General features: G+C 42.6%; 1 protein-coding gene across 6 annotated transcripts in view; it reads right to left on the bottom strand.

The window, feature by feature from the left end:
• Positions 1 to 21,444, bottom strand: part of ppip5k1b (diphosphoinositol pentakisphosphate kinase 1b) — a 40,177-nt gene that overhangs the window by 17,193 nt on the left and 1,540 nt on the right. For 5 of the 6 annotated variants that reach the window (XM_061677847.1, XM_061677850.1, XM_061677849.1 and 2 more), the window contains exons 3-17: positions 16,124 to 16,169; positions 15,604 to 15,882; positions 13,193 to 13,388; positions 10,367 to 10,457; positions 9,566 to 9,651; positions 9,321 to 9,475; positions 8,913 to 9,014; positions 8,664 to 8,825; positions 8,334 to 8,455; positions 6,761 to 6,862; positions 5,707 to 5,793; positions 5,500 to 5,575; positions 4,738 to 4,847; positions 2,851 to 2,936; positions 2,252 to 2,377 (exon numbers count right to left, since the gene is read on the bottom strand). In XM_061677847.1, coding sequence (XP_061533831.1) covers positions 2,252 to 2,377; positions 2,851 to 2,936; positions 4,738 to 4,847; positions 5,500 to 5,575; positions 5,707 to 5,793; positions 6,761 to 6,862; positions 8,334 to 8,455; positions 8,664 to 8,825; positions 8,913 to 9,014; positions 9,321 to 9,475; positions 9,566 to 9,651; positions 10,367 to 10,457; positions 13,193 to 13,388; positions 15,604 to 15,780 — 1,678 coding nt within the window. In that variant the 5' untranslated portion in view covers positions 15,781 to 15,882; positions 16,124 to 16,169. Of the gene's footprint in view, positions 1 to 2,251; positions 2,378 to 2,850; positions 2,937 to 4,737; positions 4,848 to 5,499; positions 5,576 to 5,706; positions 5,794 to 6,760; positions 6,863 to 8,333; positions 8,456 to 8,663; positions 8,826 to 8,912; positions 9,015 to 9,320; positions 9,476 to 9,565; positions 9,652 to 10,366; positions 10,458 to 13,192; positions 13,389 to 15,603; positions 16,170 to 21,444 lie in introns of all 6 variants that reach the window. The other variant, XM_061677848.1, reaches the window with a different exon arrangement.

Raw genomic sequence — 21,444 nt, forward strand, 5'->3', positions numbered from 1 at the left:
GAGGGGTGCAGGTACAGTATGCAGTATGGAGTGCTATGGTTGAACACGGGTGCCGTTCAGTGGGAAAGCATTTAGAGTGCAGTGGAGGGATTAATAGGAGATCGTCGTCACCCATTTCCAAAACCAACCTACTTGCATGTTGCTTTATGTGCCTGCTCGTATCATACCTAGTGACATAACAACCGCAGCAACAACAACAATCCACAGCAATCGGTGAATGGACCGATTAGTCAGATGTATTCAAATCATGACAGGAAATCAATTAGTGGACAGATGATGAGCGAGGCGAGGAGGAGCGGTGCAACCTAGGTCGGTCACCCGTCTCTTACCAAACTCAACAGGGGACTCGCAGCCAAGGGCCCGGTGGCTACCGGCTAGTAGTTTACACAGAGCAAAGACCGGTGAGAAGAGAAGAGCAGAGTTAATAGGCAACACTTTATGATGGAAGAAAGGGGAAAGAAGAGGTCAGACTGTGTGGACTTTTAGCAGTGCTTGAGGTTGTAGGTGTGTGTGTTCAGTTTCACATGCACTACTACACAAGGTTTTACAGTAGAGAGCCTGTGAAAAAGGTAACTATGAAAAAAAGGAAGAAGGAATTGTTTATCAATAAGTTCTGGAAAGGAAAAGTGAAACCTGAATGTTAACTTGTCATATCAGATGGTGATGAGTAGAAACTGTTTGGAAAATCAGCAAGCCCTTTTCCAGTTGTTTTTCTTTCTTTTTTTTCAGTAGGTGGTTTAACATTTTAAGACTCTTTCACTGGGATGATGAGATGAATGGGATGGCCACACCTCAGTGAATCTTGTCAATGTTGGCATGAGTTCACGTTGATATTTGGCCATCTCCCAACTGGGCTGTCATCGTTTCTCAGTCAATTTGTTTGCTCGGATCCTGTTCAGTCTTGCTTGGATTATTTGTTCTTGGTCCTTGATTTTCTCCCAGACTTTTTTCCAAGTTCAAATGAAATTTAGAAAACTTCTCCCACAAGGAAATACAGTGCATACTAGTACAGTATTATCTATGTGAAGACTCTAAAGCCTCTTTCACCAAATTAATTGCAACAAGATGTGGCATTTATTCACCTTTGTCTTTTACACAACAGCCAACTAAACCAGATATGCAGCGGACATAAAAAGTTTACACACCCTTGTTCAAATGTTTTTGTGATATAAAAAAAATTGGACTTAGACAAATTTCAAAACTTTTTTGTGGTCTATAAACTGTACAAGTCAAGTGGAACAAAAATTTAATCTTTTCAACAGAAATAATGTAATAATAAATCTGCACACCGTCTTATAATTATTATGTGGCTTTTCATAATTAACCAATCAAATTCAAACTCATGTTAAATGGGAGCCAGCACAAAACTGTCACTATTTGAAGTGCCTCTGATTAACCCCAAATACATTTCAGCTGTTCTAGTAGGCTCTTCCTGACACCAATATGCTTCATTCGACGTATGGTGTTCTTTTGGTTGTGTCTGCGCCAAACTTATTGTTTGCAATTATGGCCAAAAATGTTCAACCAGGGTTTCACGGACCATATCACATTTTTAGTGTTTGGGAGATTTTGTGATGGTCGATGAAACCAAGGTTGAACTATTTGACCATTATTGTAAAAGGTATGTTTGGTGCAAACAAAGCACTGTAAATGATCTAAAGAACACCATACCTACAGTGAAGCATGGTGGTAGCAGCATCTTGCTTTCTGGCAATCTTTCTCCAGCTGGAAGGCAAGGTAGAAACAGCAGTTCAAAATAGCAGTCAGGTTTAGCACAAAACCTTCAGTCTGTTACTAAAAATGCCAGGAAATGCCTACAAGAGCATCCGCAATTTATCACAAAAACCTGGCATTTAAACATGGGTGTCTAGACTTTTTATATCCACCGTAGTTGTCCCTAGCTGTTTCCATTTTCACACAGCTTCCTGGGATTACAAAAATCAGATGACCTCAGCGCAAGGGCCTGCTGTGACGTATACTTGTCGGACAGCAACGACTGCTTTCAGTGGTTGGTTCCCCAAATGAAGGGTGCCATAACTTACTTTCTGTAACCTTCATAAGAAGGTAACCGTTCATGATCCAGTTTCTAAAGCCTGAGCAAAATTGGTGCAAATGCACTGATACTACTACCCCAGAAGCCATACATTGCCAGGTCAACGTTCTCCCCCTAGACCATGTCAGGAAAGCTGGGAAAACACTGTCTTTTACAGGGAGAGTGAAAGGAGCTTCAGTGTGCGTGTTTGGCACGTACCTTGGCCTCCAGGGTACATGCAGCGAAAGGCTCGGCCCAACTCCTCAGCCTGAACCCGGCCAGCAGGCGTCAGCTCGCCGCCCCACTTTAGGACCAGCAGCAGAGACGGACCCTCCCTCTTGGAGTCTGAACAACAAACAGCATTCAGGATTTTGGATTTGTGGCAGATTCTTATTTACACTTGTATAAATATTTGCCGACATACAGTGTGTGATGTGTTCACCTGTGTATTTGCAAATAACAGTAAGCTGAGCTAAAACAAAAATAGTCAGCATAACCTCATAAAAGAACCTCTGTTTATATTTGGTATGTCGATCTGGAGTCCCTCTACGAGAACCACCATGAACCTTGTAAGGCTCCCTTTATGTTGTATTTGCATTACAATACACTGTACTTGTAAACCAATGTGAACTGTGCATGATTGACAATATAAATAAACACATTGTGCCTCCACATGCTACAAATTCTTTAATCTGACATGAGAAGACTTACATTAAAATTGCGTGAAGCTGTCAAAGATTTAAGCTGCATTATACTAAATATTAAATTTTTTTACACAGTAACTTATTATTATTACAACACTACTACTGGCACGTTACCTTCCTCTTCGCTGGAGGCTTTAGGTTGTCCGTTACGCAAGTACGTCAACTGGACTTTCCTGTTGATACCTGAGAAGTGACCGTACCTAGTGGGATTGAACACAAAACACACGCACAGACAGACACAGACACAGATGCGCACGCGCGCACACGCACACACACAAGCAGAGAGAGGGAGAGTGCAAGAGGCAAAACAGTGTAATATGCACATACAGCAGACACACACACACAGACACACACACACACACACACACACATAAATACAATTAGTTGTAAAACTAAAGTGATTTGACCAAAACATAAGAAGCATTCCAGTGAGCAACAGTGCACCAGCAGTGTTGTTTTTTTGTTGCGTTGACATTCTGACAATTAGGCTGCAGACTAATGAGTCCATAGTTCTCTCTAAAGGAAAAGGCAGCTGCCTCGGCGGTCACATGATGACAGACGGCGAGCTTAAAACAAAAGCCTCTCTGGCAGGCAGCCAGTGAAATACATGTGAGGCTGTCAGGGAGCTGGGAATGCTACATGTGGTCTGTGAGTAATGACACCTTTAGTTGTGTCAAACAAAAGCACACGAGATGTCATTTAAAATCTATAGGCGTCACACTGGCAAAACAAAATCCCTAAAAAGTTTGAAAGTGGGACGATTGAAAAGGTTGAGCATGCACAGAATATGAAATGATATTTAACGTTGACCTCTGTTAACCTGAAACAATTTAGATTAAACATTCTCTCATAGTACATAACTCTCAAAGAGTGTCAGGTGGGTGGCTGTAAGTCGAGCAGCATGCCAATGGGTAATATTTATAAATTTTACTGAGGACCTCTACCGCCTCAAACATTTTGCGTAATAGACAGTGGAAACCAGATGTGTACATACACTATATAAAAAGACACATTGGCTTTTTTTTCCACTCACTGTCTGACATTAAATCAGACAACTTTTCCTGTTTTAGGTCAATTCGGATTACCAAAATTATTTGTATTGTAGTAGTGTAAACATCTGGTTTCAACTGTCGGTCCTTGTACTTGTACTGTGTCTGAAAAAAAAAAAAAATATTGCTGCATCCCTAATTTTGGGTCAGCCACTTTAAAATGAATGTGATTGATGTGGTTGAATGTTGTATATGGGCTAAGGTGATGTACAACCAGATCTTTACACTAAAGTCACTATGCGGCATAAAAGCGGGTTTCATTCTGCAGTCAGTTTTGGACCTTTGGTCTTTGCCACATTCATAATCATAATACAGATAACTGTGTGGTAGACTTGAATGAGATGAAAGATAAATATTAGCTGATTCAGAGTCCACGTGATATGTGATGAGAACCGCATGCACACGCAGGAGCACAGCACACATCGTTGATTTACACACATCCACATTTGACTGTGCATGGCCTGTGTATGTGTGTTTATATGTGTCCTGTTAAAGGCTAAACATGAACTGGAATTAATGGAGGTGATTCACAAATTGCTGTACAAAATATTTGGAACAGTCCTGAGTACGCTAACGTAATCATGTTCAAGAAAGAGATGGGCAAACATCAGAGGGCGCATGCGGGTTCCTAATATTTTGCACATCAGGTGGGCGAAATGAAGGAAGGAAATCTGCATCTTTTCATTAAAAAGAAAAAAAGAAAAAAAAGGAAAGGTAGAGAGGGTGCATACTGAGTGCCAATCAAGCTGGATTCCCTTTTGGAAAGGAGAAAGAAGGAGGGATGGACAGGGGATGGAAGAGAAGATGAACATTAGAGACAAAATGAGCGGGGATAAAAGATGGTCGAATGACCGACAGACCCGAGTGTATGATTTGGAGATGAGTGGATGAGGGCATGAACAAAGAGGGCAGGGACTTGTATGTGTGTGTGTGTACGTGTGTGTGTTCTCACATCTCCAGGACGGTCTTGAGTTGCTCCAGTTTGGACTTCTTCTCCTCAATTTCACAGTCATTATGTTGGCCAAGTTCAAGCAGCAGCAGGCGAGCGATGTCCAGCACTTCCTGGAAAAGGCACACTGTGAGTTATTTCAATGTTTTACAGTCGTATTAATCTGTTCCTTAACACATTGCCTTTGGGAGCTAGGACAGTGGTGCCTTGGCTTACGAGTCCATTTCCTTCTGTGACAAACTTTGTCACTCAAGACGTTCATATCTCAAATCATCTTCCCGATTGGAATGAACAAAAAAACCTTTTGTGCACCGTTTGTGTTGCACTATCCATTCCTTAAACCAGTGGTTCCGAAACATTCTCTGCTGGGCCCCCCTTTGGTTCATATTTTTTTTTGCATTTTTGTAATTAATACAAATCTCAACATGTTTTGAACAAAATAAAAGTGAACTGCCATAAACTGCAGGTTGTAATAAGTGTAACTGTTTTCAAGCACCTTAACTGTAATTACGTTCAGTGTAACAGGTTTAATTTTTTTAATATTCAACATTGCTATTAATGCAATGTTTTCGTTTATTCATTCGTCCCGTGCTCCCCCAACCACTGGTTTAAACGGTTATAAAAACTGCAACGTCAATGCCAGTTTTGTTAGCCCATCTATGGCATTTTGCAAAAAAATGGCCGAGCGACAGCTCGTATCCGACAAAAAGTCGAGGGACCATTGTATAGATTTTTTTAGTGTTTTGAAAAAGAGTTCCACCTCACCTGAAGCTGTTTTGGTTTTTTCAGCTTTACTTTTCCTGACTTGTAACCTCCGCACTTGTCAAACAACTCAAAGAATCTGTGGAGGGACATACAGAATAACACAGATACGAAAATTCTACTTACAGTGTATGTAAAAAAAACCAAAAAATATGAATAAGCTTCTCATGGGGAAGAATTGTGCTCAAAACTCAAGTGTTGAATACGTACAAAGGATGTCGAACCTCCATTTTCATTTTCTGCTTTGGTGTGCGGTCTCCATGGCGAATAATGGCGATGACACAGCGCAGCTCCATCCTGCGTCATGAGGAAATGAGGTTAAATGAGGCGCAATAAGTAATTTACTTTTGTAATTTGACATCAGAGAAGCAGCATAAATACACAGCCCATCACCATGACTGTGTCCCTGTTTTCATCAAGAACATGTCAAAACCACAGATGTGTATTGTTCAGTATAATAAAAAATTTAAAAATAACAAAAATAAAGGTGTGACTTCACATTAAGAAATACAATAGAATAAAAAAAAATGAAATAAAATAAAATAAAAATCCATTCACATGTACCTTTCGCTTAATTTTAGCATCTAAACTATTAAATGCTTTTTGGGACTTGGGGGACAAGCTCTCTAATAAGGAGATAATTTAATTGGAAAAATATTACACAATGTTAATAACTAAAAACTAAAACAACTATACATACTACCGCTCTCTCATTATTCAGTTCCTCATTTTAAAAATCCAAATTATTAATATCCCACATAAGCGAATTCATCCTACAGTATGTCCAAATGTGGTCAATTTAATATTTTTTCACGAATCGATACTATTGGTCAGTCCCCACGTGGGTTTGTTATTTCTACAAGTGATTAACCAATTGACTGTAAAGTGTTGAAAAATCTACAATGTTTAATAACACAAAAAATTATGCCGTTTTTTAAGATTTTCCGAGTAATAATGGTTTTGGAGATGCAAGGATTCTGGCCGACAGCGATGATGAGCTTTGTATTAGGAGAAAAAACAATATAATTGCATAGCGCATTATCTCCAATAATTCCCCAAAAAATAAATAAAAGAATATAATATTTGGGGACCTTTATAAGCTTTGTACGGGAACATAAATAAATGTAAAAAAATACACAGTAATCTAAATGTTTAATTTAAAAGATCAATATTAAGTAGAAACTAACATAACGCAACAATTATAATTTTTGATTCTACTTTTTCCAAATATCGTTGATCTTGATCGTTTCTACGCAGGACGTACATGGTTCCTGAGGTTGTTGGCACAATGGGGATGTCTTCGGCCTCCATCGGGACTGACCAGGGAATGTGGAACTGGGGGGCCAACTCTCTCATTATCATGTTCCTGTGGAGGCAAAGAAAAAAAATGTTACTGAATGACAACTGACAACATGTCACTGATGTGGGAAGGCGGTCTGCCAGACACGTAAGCTTAATTAAATTTGCACACGCATTTGTTGTTTTTGTTTTTTTTGGGGGGGCTGCCAAGGAATGAATCCCAAGGGCTTGTTAAGCACCTCAGGAATGCCATTAACACGCGTGGTGGTTTCCGTTTGCACTGCCATGGATGTCGTCGTCACGTTTACGAGTGCGCTTGGAGGGACGGCGTGATAAATCAGAAGGCTGCTAAGCCGCAAAGCTGTCAGCGGAATCCGACAAGCTGTACTGACTTGCGAATGAATTACGACAAACTCGGGGCAAGGAGGGAAAAAAATGGTGCTCAGCAGCTTTGATATCAGGTGCAGTTAAATTAAGGGGGAAGAAGTTAACTTGACAGAAATATAAATGATAATTCTTAATTTGTCTTCCCAAAAGCAGGGAACCTGAGTCAAGTTTTATTGGGTTGCAAACTGTGGCATTAAAATGCAGTGGAGTTCAAAACAAAATAAAAAGGATAACATTATGAAGAAATCCATAAATACTGAACAGAACTCCATGGAACATAAACATGGATGCATACAACATTATGCACTAATCACGTCACGTCTTTTGGAATTGTTGTTAAAGTTTCCATCTCCACTTATTGTAAGATTATCTTTAATAGTGCACGGTGAACTCGTATACATCATACGCTTAGTCTCCACACTTGAATTTATTTGTGAGACTGTTTACCACGATTACCACACAAATGAATCACTTAATTAAAGTTCAAACTGTGCATGTTAGTGGCTTAAACATTTAAAAATCCAATACAGTACATTTGTTGAGTACAGTTCAGTTGTATTTAACTTTCAAGTTTAAAAAAATCTATTTAATCTTTTAAAAATGCCTGTTTTCAAACATTCACTAAGGTACAATAGTTATTTAACTTTTACTTGCAATACATTTTAATTGAACCATTATGTACAGTTTTTTTTTATTTGCTCAGTGTCAGCCCAGTGTTAATGTTCAAACTGTACATATTGTTAAAATTCCTTACAATAATTTTGAATATACATTTTATGGATTAAAAACTCTGGCGCGCTTTGGAATTTTAAGGTCGGTCATGATGGTGACACTTGGGGAGTATTTCTTGAGGTGGAACTGTAAAAGGTTTGAGAACTACTGGGCTATGCTCGTCGCCTGGTGCTGGTGTTTCAGTTAGCAACAGAGTTCAAATGTCCATTTGTGAACAAAAGTGACTATGAAATGGGATAATTACAATAAGCGAGGCATGTATTTGAGGGAAGTGTTTATTTGTTTAAGTGGACGATGCACCCGGCATGTTGGTAAAGGATATATTGCTGCTTACTGCGTTTGTACTAGTTTATCAACAGGAGATTAGATTGCTAAATGACGTGTGACCTTTCGAGCACTGACGAGCTGGAGAGACTTACCCCAGCACTTTGGCACAATCGTCATAGTACTTCATGGAGTTTTTGACGAAACTGAACCCGTTGACGTCGCAGACAAACGAGTGGCCATTGGCTCGGAGCAGGTCAAAGCCACACACTGTTTGCTGGCATCAGGCACACATAAGCACAAATAGGGTTTATACACATTTAGAGAGCCAAACAAAATGGCTGAAATTAAGCAGTTTTGTTCCCTTTGGTTTAGAATAACAAACCCTGATGTCTTTTGGTATCCTTCCATCTGCCGATGGAAAAATGTCATTCCATACCATACCAAACTGAACCACTCCGTATTACTGAAGTCCAGTTACTTACCTTGAAGGCCAGGCAGACTTTGCGTGCGACCAGCTTCTCCATAGCGGTGAGCATGACGGGGTATCGAATCTCCTTCCCTTCACTGTCTCGCTCCACCTTCCCGTCCAGCGCAGGAGACTTCCGGGCCTCTGCGTGGGCGTAGTCCGGACCCACTGTGTACACCTGAGGAAACACAATTCACAAAGAAAGGGCAATGGTTTCAGCAGACAATATTAAATTCAGACACTCGCACATGAACAGCCGTCCCACCTTCACGTCAGTGCCGTCTGTGGGCATGAACTCCTCGTAGATGTACGACCCCGTCTTCCGAACGCTGCTCTCCGGGGAGTAAACGCTGCTACGGCTCCCAATCTTAAAGCAGTAAGGATGCAGAGAAACAAAACAAAAATTATGAATCGTTTTCCTTCCACCCAGCACACTTCCTTCCATCTTGATTGTGTTACTTATGCTGTGCCACCCACACCCGTCACAATTTCTGTGATTCCTAGGCTTTACATACCAACGCCGAGCAATGAAGAATAACAATTTTTCAACTGACAGGATCATATCCTCTGTGCATTTGTCTGCCAGCAAGAATTGCTTTCAACACATCAGTACTTCTTCGAACTGTGTCCTGAAGAGTTATACCTGATCTCCTTCATGTTGATTTTTCTTTACCTTTCTAAAGAGTCTCTGACTGCCGCCGCCTGCCGATGTTGGGTAGTAGATGTAGACGTTGTGGTCCTCTGCGCACACGGGCTTCTCCACGAAGGGCTTGGGGAACACCTCCCCGTTCACCTCCACGTGATCCTCCCCCTCCACCAGGTTACACTCTGAAAGGAGGTTGGTGTCCGTGTTTTAACCGACTTGGGGCGATTTTGTCAATTTCTCAATGAAACTGTATGCCTTTCCCAACTCTTTACCTTCAGGATTGTCTGGGTCTCGGTTGAGCACAGCATATCGAGGAAGGTCGATCCCCTCTTCTTGAAGGATCCGGTACACTTCCCTCCTGAGGTACCAATCAAAAAACTAATTCAAAGCCTACATTTACCTTATGTTCCCTGCCCCATTTGCCTAAAACACACTGTGGGATTTTGGCCATTTGTTTCTCCGTAGGCAAGTCTTGCTAAGTTTTTCTCACGCTCTATCACGGTATCCGTGAAAGGCCGTGGTGGGGACGAGGCTGCTCAAACTCCCAGAGGCTAAAAGGCACACTACAGTTTAGTGGTCTATCACTGATGCCAGTCTGTCCCGTTCCTATGGGGTCCCTCATGTTTATCAGGTTCTGTCAAGGTTTTCTACGGATGAAAGGTGGATGCCAGGCAGCTTTGGAGCATGTTTGTTGCCCCAGCAGAGTCGAATGAAGCTGCCCTTCTGGGTCCGGACCCAGAGTTGGCATCAGCGCGGGGGCTACATATTGCTGCTCAATAAATGTTTGATAATATTAGCTCTCTGTCAACAAGATTTAGTTGCGTGCACCCCGTTTTACTACGGCCAACTAGGGTTCCCATCCACACCGTGAGAGCCGTGGCAAATGTTTTGACACTTTAAATAAAAAAATCCCGCCAGGCTTCACGGACTGTCACGTTTGCCCATCCAGTGCCCCAGCGTTGTCCAAAGACCATCCTGTTTTGCCCACGGTTTTGTACACTCTTACTGAAAGAGACCTACTGACAACTACACCGTTTATTGTATTGCGCTTGTATGTGTGTGTGTGTGTATACCTGTCTTGTATGAAATACTGCATGTTGAGGTCATTGAGGGCTAATGGATTCCTGAGCTTGGCGTATTCCACAGCTTTGTCCAGTGGGAAACCTGCACAAAAGTTACAAGCACACAACAAATTCAACATTTTATCTATTGACATCTCTAGCATCTTGTCAATATGAGCATATTTAAATGAGATGGTGTTGACAGGGCACGGTGGCCGACTGGTTAGAGCGTCAGCCTCACAGTTCTGAGGACCGGGGTTCAATCCCCGGCCCCGCCTGTGTGGAGTTTGCATATTCTCCCTGTGCCTGCGTGGGTTTTCTCCCACATCCCAAAAACATGCATGAATTGGAGACTCTAAATTGCCCGTAGGTGTGAATGTGAGTGCGAATGGTTGTTTGTTTGTATGTGCCCTGCGATTGGCTGGCAAACAGTTGAGGGTGTACCCCGCCTCCTGCCGGATGATAGCTGGGATAGGCTCCAGCACGCCCGCGACCCTAGTGAGAAGAAGCGGCTCAGAAAATGGATGGATGGATGGATGGTGTTGACAGCATGACAACGGTGGGTTTGTTTTACTATGGAAGCAGAAACATTCTCATCACAGTCATGATAAACTATGAGGATTTGTGTGACAAGAAGTACAAATGAATACATTTGTTTTTTATCCATATTTTATCCATTACTCCATTAGAACCATTAGCTGTTTACAAATTAAAAATAAACTATTTGAATAAAACCTGGGGTTAACTACCACCATTAAGAATGAGAACATTGTATTTAATTAAGGTGTAATAATTCTTGCTTAAATATTTTTTCAAAGTTAAGAATAGTGACAAACACATTATGTACATGAGTCATTTAACTATCCATCCATCCATTTTCTTCCACTTATCTGAGATCCGGTCACGGGAGCAGGAGCTTTAGCAGGGACACCCGGACTTCCCTCTCCCCAGCCACTTCATCCAGCTCTTCCGGGGGGGGGGGATCCCGAGGCCAGCTGGGAGACAGTCTCTCCAGCGTGTTCTGGGTCGTCCCCGGGTTCTCCTCCCGGTGGAACGTGCCCGGAACACCTCACCTGGGAGGCGTCCGGGAGGCATCCGAATCAGATGCCCCAGCCACCTCATCTGGCTCCTCTCAATGTGGAGGAGCAGCAGCTCTACTCTGAGCTCCTCCCGGATGACCGAGCTTCTCACCCTCTCTCAAAGGGAGAGTAGGACACCATGCGGAGGAAACCCACGTCGGAGTCAGCCAGGACCCCGTTCCCTCAGTCACGACCCACAGCTCGTGACTATAGGTGAGGGTAGGAACGTAGATCGACCGGTAAATTGAGAGCTTCGCCTTTCGGCTTAGCTCCTTCTTTACCACAACGGACCGATACAAAATCCGCATCACTGCAGACGCTGCACTAATCCGCCTGTCGATCTCCTGTTCCATTCTTCCCTCACTCGTGAACAAGACCCCAAGATACTTGAACTCCTCCGCTCGGGGCAGTATCTCTTCCCCGACCTGGAGAGGGGACGCCACCCTTTTCCGACTGAAGACCATGGTCTCAGATTTAGAGGTGGTTATTTTTCATCCCAGCCGCTTCACACTCGGCTGCGAACCACTCCAGTGAGAGTTGGAAATCACGGGTTGATGAAGCCAACAGAACCACATCATCTGCAAAAAGTAGAGAGGCAATACTGAGGCCACCAAACCGGACCCACGCTACGCCTCGGCTGCGTCTAGAAATTCTGTCCATAAAGGAAGGTTATGAACAGAATCCGTGACAAAGGGCAGCCTTGGCGGAGTCCAACCCTCACCGGAAATGAGTCCAACTTACTGTCGGCAATGCGGACCAAACTCTGACACCGGTTGCACAGGGACCGAACAGTCCGTATCAGGGGGTTCGGTACCCCATACTCCCAAAGCACCCCCCACAGAACTCCCCAAGGGACACGGTCGAACGCCTTCTCTGAGTCCACAAAACACATGTAGACTGGTTGGGCGAACTCCATGCATCCTTGAGGACCCTGCCGAGGGTGTTGAGCTGGTCCACTGTTCCACAGCCAGGACGAAAACCACACTGCTCCTCCTGAATCCGAGATTCAACTCCTGTTTGGTGCACAGGCACAAACAACAGTCAGGACCCGTCTCCCCACCCGTAGGCGGAGGGAGGCTACCCTCTCGTCCACTGGGGTGAACGCCAACGTACAGGCGCCGAGCCGAGGGGGCAATAATTATACCCACACCTGCTCGGCGCCTCCCACCGTGGGCAACTCCAGAGTGGGAGCGAGTCCAACCACTCTCAAGAGGATTGGTACCAGAGCCCAAGCCGTGTGTGGAGACGAGCCCGACTATATCTAGTCGTAACTTCTCAACCTCGCACACCAGCTCGGGCTCCTTCCCCGCCAGAGAGGTGACATTCCACGTCCCTAGAGCCAGCTTCTATAGCCGGGGATCGGATCACCAAGGTCCCTGCCTTTGGCCATCTCCCAACTCACATTGCACCCGACCCCTATGGCCCCTCTCACAGGTGGTGAGCCCATGGGAAGTCATTGAACTCATTAATTAAAAATAATAATCATGAATTTTGTCATAACTGATTTCCTATTTATTGTTTTTCAATTATTAGATTTAGTAGAGGATACTCATTTCTTCTGAGCACTGTATAATAACGTAGTCTCATTGGCTCTGTGAAACCAGACACAATCAATTGAGAGATTTAGTAGGAGCCAATATTAAATATCTCATCATATCTAAACCTTCTAGCACTGTTATTGCTACTTACAGAACCTTAAAACTTTCACACACTTAGGATGTCACCTTAAAAAAAATTATATTACTCGTGCAAACGCCACCTTTGGAATGGAAGGAGATGAGGCAATCACACAGCGGCCATTTGTCCACAGGCTCCTCCAGGATGACGTCCTCGGGAAAGATGACCACCTCGATGTAGTCAAACTTGCAGAGGCGCTCCAGGATGTGCGTCATGGGCTTCGACTTGGACTTCTTCATCATGCAGCAGATGCCTACCACGATCTGTCGCTCTGGGGGCTGACAGGAAGGAAGGTGACGGCTCATAAATAATGCCTCATATGTAACAAGTGAGGAGAGGAGCAAGGTAACATTCAACTGTGCTTCTAAAACAGGAGTACGACACGATTTTTGGAAGTAAGCTTAAATTCAGACTACGCGCCAACTTGTATTTAGTAACATTAAAATTCAATGGGATCCTTGTGCTCATAGGCAGGGGTGCCATAATGAGCAAAAAAGTGATGACGACTATAAGGAGACAATAGTACAGTGGTGCATTGACCAATGAGTTTAATTCGCTCCGTAACCATGCTCGCAACTCAAAACACTCAAATCATCTTTCCGGATTGAAATGAATGGAAATGCCATTGCTTCGTGCCGGCCCCACAAAAAACACCAACAAACAATTTTGTTGACTCAGTAAGCTGCAGTAATAGCAGCTAGTTTCGCAGATCATAAAGAATATGCCTTTGAGAAGTTATAGTGTCTCTCTACACGTTTTATTGCACCATTTGTGTTCAATTATCTGTTGCTTAAAGGGTTTTAACCCATGACATCAATGCCAGTTTTGTTAACATGACTATAGAATTTCGCATTGGTGTTAGCATTAAGTTAGCAGACTTCTGCAAGTTAGGTGGTATGATTAAATACACAGCGTGTAATTCTCTTTGTTTTATTCTTTAGCTGGGAATGGCAGTAAACATCTTAATGCCTCTTTTTTTGACAATCTGTTCACTATCTGCTGCTTGTTATAAAGTCCCCTGCATTCATTTAGCACTGTCAACTAAAATGTTTGCTCGCAACTCAAGACAAATCTGCCGAGCAACGTCTCGTATCTCGAAAAACTTCTAAGTCAGGTCACTCTTAAGTCGAGCTACCACTGTAGTTTTAGTTTTGTGGCATTGAGGTGACGGGACCCAAAGTGATCTTTTTTTTCAGATTGCACCCCTCTTCATAGGAACTACCTGAAAAGGTAGAAAAAGGTGAAAAACAAGTCCTGAGAACGTTGGCTAAAATGTATTGCTTCTGATCTGAGCAGTTGTTATTTTGGTTTGACTAGTCACTAGCCTTTAAATTAATTATCAATCTGGCTTCGAAATAAAGACAATTTAGACGGAGCAAAATGGTTGACGGTTGAAAACTAGCAACTACAATTGGTGTGGAACATTATTGAAACATTTTGCCCACGATACTGAAATAATGATAAGACAGCGATTGTGCCCTGATCGATATCAATGCCATGATAGAAAACCATCTAGTATATCTATAGAAATGTAGAAGAGAAAACCTTTTTAATAACAGTCTTGCAGATGAAGCATGGAAAAATGTTTTCTCAAACTACAATCTGATATTAACTGTCCAATATTCATTAGTGTGTCGTTCCGATCACCATACCTGGACATTGACAACACCTCGGACAGCCAAGATATCAATATTTGACACTTCTGCATCGATACTGAATCATAAAACGATTAAATACATTATGATCAACCTTCCCTCTAATTTTTTATGTCTTAGCAAACACACTAAGCCCCTGAGCGGTCCCTTAGACCACTGTGGTCAGGTCAGTGTCACATCCATTGAAGTTACATGGCTTATTAAAAGAATCAGATTACAGCATTTACATTCCCATCAGAACACTTTTAAGTGTTTTTGCAAACTTACAATGAAAATGTCAACAAACTTCAAAGGTACATCTTACCATGCATCATCAATGCCCAGGTCCTGTCTATGGGACACACAGTGTTGTTCAGTAAGGTGTGATATTTGTCGCTTCAATAAAGCTGCAACTCCGTTGTGTTTTCCTAGCATTACTGAGGCACCATCTGAGGTCAGCATCACCATTCTCTGTAGGTCCAGTTCCTCCTTGGTGTAAAACTGAATTATTGCCTGCACAATATTTTTAGTAGTGCATGCTGACAGCTGAATGATGCTGCCAAACACAGTTTTATGGTGAACGTTATTTTCCTCCCTGTATTTAAAATACAGAACTAGCATTTTTTGCACTGTAATATCTGTGCTTTCATCAATGATGAGGGTGTGCCAAGGTGCATTTTTAACATTACACACCTTTTTACACACCAATTTTATGTGCGAAACGCAGAATGTCTATGCGCGGAGACCACATCAGCAGTGCGCAATTGCGCACGTGTGCAGCTTGGAGGGAACAGTGATTGGGATATCAACGTATCTTGTCCCAACAAGCGATCTCAACAGACCTTTAACTTTGACTTACCAACTCGTCATTTTCGTTCTCCATGTCTTCTTCTCGGAACATGTCGATCTTCACGTCCGTTTCCATTGGTTGCATGTCGGGCGCGTCATCGTCAGAGTCCACGACGGCCAAGTCTGCGCTGCCCCGCCTCAGACCGTCGCCGGCGTCCGGCTGCCGTCCATCACGCGTTTCAGACATCACATGCGTAACATGGCCAGGTCCGGGTTAAGTTGTGATTGCCAGATTTGACGTGTTGCACTGCAGAAGATATCTGTCGGGCTTTCCGGGGAACTTGGTGTTCTTGTGACCAATAGCAGAGAGACAGAGAGACAGAGAGACAGAGAGAGAGAGAGAGAGAGAGAGAGAGAGAGAGAGAGAGAGAGAGAGAGAGAGAGAGAGAGAGAGAGAGAGAGAGAGAGAGAGAGAGAGAGATAAGAGTGAAGCAGTAGAAAATCTGGCTTAGGCTCTACAAAGACATGGTCTCTCTGTGTCAGGACAGCAAAGTTCTGGCCCTGAAGGACAACATGTCGCAGTTCCCCACCGGGTCAACTTCACACTGCGCCGCTGCACACCATCGTTCTTTGCCCCTGGCGACACAAAGGAAAAAAGCGTGACACCACACAGTTGAGCAACTTCTACAGTGCAAGATAGTAGCGTTGCCACATCCATCAATGTGTGAAAGGAACCTCGGTTATGCAACAGAAGAAATGCTCTATTGATGCAAAAAAGGAGCCAGTTCGCAGAAGTGAAGACAAAAGATACGCGCCACTGACAGCGTGAAAGTATACTTGTTCCGTACGTCAAATATTTGCAGAATAACACACTGAAAAATCCTAACATACACTGACAATAACTTGTTTTGTTCCAACTAGCCTTTTGTGTTGACACTTGACACATTTTGCATGTACATTAAATAACAGTACAGATATGGGTCACTGTTAAAAAAAAAAAAAAAAAAAATGAAAAAAATTAAAATTCTGATCCAATGCAGGCATAAAACCTAATTGGGCACTCCAATCCAGCCTAAAACAGCCAGGATAGACTAGCTAGACAACATATGGATGGTCATGGTGGATTTGTTTTTGCCAAATCTCACTTGTGAACTTGAGCAAAAAAAAAAAAAAAAATAATTAAATTAAATGCAAAATGTGCAAAATAAATCAGTCACAGTCTCACAGAGCCACTCAAATGAGTGGAACAGACAAGGCGTAAAAGTAGAAATACCTAATACCAGATTTTGGATCATGTGACAAATTAATCTTTGATCTGCCTGGGAGTTTCATGGTTGAAACAGTTGTGAATGCACACATTAACTCCGTGACCCAGCACTTAAATTTCTTAGTCATTCCCAACTAGTGTACCATGAGAGATCATCAGGGCGCCATGGGAAATAATCCAATTTCAACAATATACGCTCTTCCTTCTTTTTTTCTTCTTAGATGGCAGAAAGCACAATAAACCAGTGTATTCACCGATTTTTTAACATTTATTTTATTTGTTGTCCTGTTCGGCTGTTAGGTCAAGCAGAATGGAAAATCTGTATCCCTTTTATGCCGAAACAGTTTTACTGTGTCAAAGTGGAGTTTTTAAGCGTCCGCTGTGGTATTATAATAGAGGTTTTTTTGAGGATCAGACTAGATAAGTTGACCAGAACAAAGTTTCTAGAAGGGAGAAAGAAACAAAGACAAAAGACAAAGCACTAATTGCAAACAGGATGAGTGAAGTAAATCATTACATAATCTACAACAATGAAATGTTAAATATGATTGTTGCATGGGGCTGTAGTGCTTCACCCTGTGAGGGAAGGACAGGACAAGATAGAACAGGACAAGGACAGGAGAAGAAGCATGCAGGACCAGGGTCGTGAACCCGGCTGTACAACGGAAGTGTGGTGGCATTAAATATGTAAAATATAAAAGTGTACAGGACGAGAGTATAAGTGAGGGGATACACTAGCGATTTGCATATTCACGAGTTATTTGTTGCAGTAAGGGGTGTGTGCCTGCAGATACATGCAAGTGAATTGATACCGTTTTACACTGCACAAAGACTGACAGAAGTGTCCTGTAATTGCTCTGGCCGCACCGCGGCGGCTGAGGACCCCACCCAATCAATCGAGGGGCGGGATCAGGCCCAGGGGTCCATTCACCTGTTGCCATTCATACAACAGAATAAGTCGTGGCTTCCTGCGAATATATATATATTATGTTCAATTACACAGGCCCAGACTTCACACACTGAATAAGTCAGTTTGGGAGTGAAGTGAGAGAAGATTGTCATTATTTCTCTTCGGTGGTGTGCCGTGATATTTTTCCAAAAACACTAAGAATATGAGGAACGTGTAAATATTTTTTTCTCAGCACTGTACATAACGAAGACGGTCACTACTACTCAGTAAGATGCAGTAATATTAACCTTTTTTTTTTGTTTGTTTGCTTGTTTATGTTTGTTCATGTGCTGCTTATTGTGAAGTTCGCTGCCACCATCTAGCACTTCTAACTCGAATTATTGCTCACAACTCAAGACAAACTAAAACGGCCAAGCGACGGCTCGTATCTAAAAAAAACTGTACCACCACCACTGTATTTTGAAGGCAGCACTTCATCACCAAGCCAAGAAATTACACTTGTCAATTAGTGTGCTAATCTGCGCATATCAAACACCAAACACATGCTTCCCCCACGGTTAAAACTTTGCCTTAAAAATTGCGGGTCTTCACCCAGCCGAGCTGCCAAGTCATGGGCGGGGAAATACGGTGATGGGGTGGGATTATTTCTAAACCACACTGTTTCGACACATTCCTGCAATTTTAGAATCCCTCTCTCACAGCAGGCAGAAAACTCAAGAAATACAGAACTTGGTTGTTTAATTTCACATCAGATGAGCAATTTAGAAAATGTTACAGTACGTCCCATTTAATTAATTCCACATAATGGACAGAATTCTTAATCATTACAGTCACCCCACCCCCCACTGCCTTGTTCTTGTCAGACCACACCTGCTGATTGCACAAACTGCCGCTCACCAGAATCCACCCCCCACTCTTGTTAACAGTTCAACCTTGGCGGAGGTCTGCCTGTGTTCCGCCATTTCTCCACTGACATACTGTATCTCAAATAATCTCCCCCTGACCTTGGCGGCTATAAATAACTGCGAGACGGGACCTGAGGGGGCTGAGCCGAGGCCCAGCGGGTGTTGGGGGGAAGTTTATACAGACCAGCTACACTAACCAAAAGATAAGTCATCCCAACCTAGCTTGGAGGCGACGACAAGTGGCACTAAAACTAAGAGGAGAGTGGCTGGGCCGAGATAAAAGTGTACATAAATACCTGTGAGGAGGCGCCACTTTAATGATGCTGCGCTTGTGAACTTTATAAACGATCAAGAGTTCTATACACCTAACAATTTTTTGGGTGGGGTACGTCATTATATTTTCCTGCTATCCTGATCTGAAAATAGCATAGAACTTCCTGTCTGGCATACTTCGCTGCAAAGCAATGCCTAAATTAGCTAGGTGACCACAAATGTTCCCTGGTGTCTACATTAGCCGACAAAACCAAAGAGACCGTGGCTAATTGGCGCATTAGAGCTGTAAGAGAATATGTGGCATTTATTTACTGAAATACAAGCCAACCTTGGATTTAAAACAACAGACTTGCTTCCCAGGCATCCATCCATCAATCCATTTTGTTTAGCGCTAGTTTTCATTAAGGTCACCAAGTGTACACCCTGGATTGGTATCCAGTCAATTGTACGACACAGAGAAACAACTAGTCATACCCCTTCAATCTCACATTCACACCTATGAGCAATTTGGAGTCTTCAATTAACCTAACACGCATGTTTTTGCAATGTGGGTGAAAGCCGCAGTACCTGGACAAAACCCGCGCAAGCACGGGGAAATCATGCAAATGCCACACAGGATCGTTTGCCAATTGACATTGGAGCAGTGTTGCAAACTAGGCTGCCTGGCAAGAGTTTTTTCTCTCCCAGACTCTAGTTCAGCGACATTTTGCGAAGCTTTGTGGTCATCAGAATGTTCCAACTCGTAGTACAATTCACGCTATCCATGGCAAGTTTCTCGAAAACAATATCTGTTCTTTACGAACCACGTAGCAGAAGGCGCGAGGAAGACCTCCACTGACGAAAACACACAACTCTTAGAGAAGGCATTTACGCAAATCCAGAGAAAGTCTATCTGGAGGGCTGCGCAGGAACTAACCAACCATCAACTAAAGCTCGATTCAGTGGATGCTGCAGAGTGATAAAGCTTTACCACTACTGACTTCAGGTTGTGGGCATCTTAATCTTCTGCATTGATGCCTTTGAACAACCTGAACTCGAACAGATCCTGTTTTGAGAAACTTGCCATGGAAAGTGTAAATTGTACAACACGTTGGAGCACTGCGACGACCATAAAGCTTCTCAAACTGGTGGCTGAACTGCAGTTGGGGACAGAAAAACGCCTTGCCAAGCGGCAATTTTGCAACATTGCTCCAATGTCAATTAGCAAGCAATGGGCAAGGGAATTACATGCTTACAAAATGTTCAAAGCCGAAGCTATCAAATGCTGATGGCCAAATGTCTGCTGAAGGATATCTGAGGGAAAAAACAAACAGAACAAAGAAACTGTACTTTTAATTTTTACTTTTGGGACACGCTACAGAGTAAAGAAAAATGAATACAAATCATAAACTGAAAGCCACGAAGAAAAGCGGTGAGAAGGAAGCAATAAAACAAGATGATAAAACGCAACCTTCAAAAATAAATAAATAACCTGAATCACATCCAAGGATTAAACTACTGAAGGAGACCACCATGAGACAACCATAAAAGCTAAGTACCTTTAACACAGAATCCAGCGAACTGCAGTCACCGGTCAACACGGTCTCAGATAATGAGATGCCATCAGCCACAAAGTCTGGCATGACGTATAAAATCCTTGTTGGCCAGCAACAACTGCTTTTGACACGACAGAGCAGAATAAGTGAGTGTCAGGTATTAAACTTCACACAGCAGCAACACAAAAATGAAAAATGGCAGAAAAATGCCAGCTTTTTACCAGCCGTGTAAAAGTGACTGATAAAACCTGTATGCGTGTCTTTAACCTTTGAGACGGTCTGCCCAAGGAAGGCCGTGTTGCATTTATGAGACTCTTGATTAGATGAGCGCAACGAGCCCCATGACGCTGACTCTTAAAAGATATCAACACAGCTGGTTTCTCACTAACATGAACTAAAGATACTACGAATGCTAATTATTCGTCCATCCTTTATCGACATCACTTGTCCTGCGCGGGGTCACTTCTATTCTGAAATCGGAACTAAGTTTGCTGCACAACGGAACGGATGTTATCTGTTAAAGGGTCTGGGGGCTGATTTATTAACAACACCGTAAACTACTGCATTCGATAAACTTTCAGGCTTAAGTACACAAACCAAATGTTAACGGGATACAGCAGAAATATTTTACGTTTTACGAATGGGAGAAAGCACATTTAGTCTCAATTAAACTTTATGGAGCACTTTGAAAAACAAACGCAGCTGTAACACAGGGCTGAGCATAATAAAGATCGAACATAAAACACAAATAATAATAATAATTAGATAAAAACGACTTACTGCAGTGCCTCGTCTGTCTTAGCCCCAACTGTCCCAGTAAAAGCCATTTAATAAGACATGAAATCAAAATGTGAGCTAGGCTAAGCACTCATCCACGTGTTTCCAAGGTATACTATACTATATTTTAGTTTTAGCTTTGAGAAATTATCTAACGTCATTCTAATAATGTATGTAATAATGTATCTTTGTTCATCTATCTATGGAATAGATAAATGATCAAAGGTACATTATTCTATGCTAT

The sequence above is a fragment of the Phycodurus eques genome, chromosome 5 (genome assembly GCF_024500275.1).
Source record: "Phycodurus eques isolate BA_2022a chromosome 5, UOR_Pequ_1.1, whole genome shotgun sequence".
NCBI classification, from domain to species: Eukaryota; Metazoa; Chordata; class Actinopteri; order Syngnathiformes; family Syngnathidae; genus Phycodurus; species Phycodurus eques.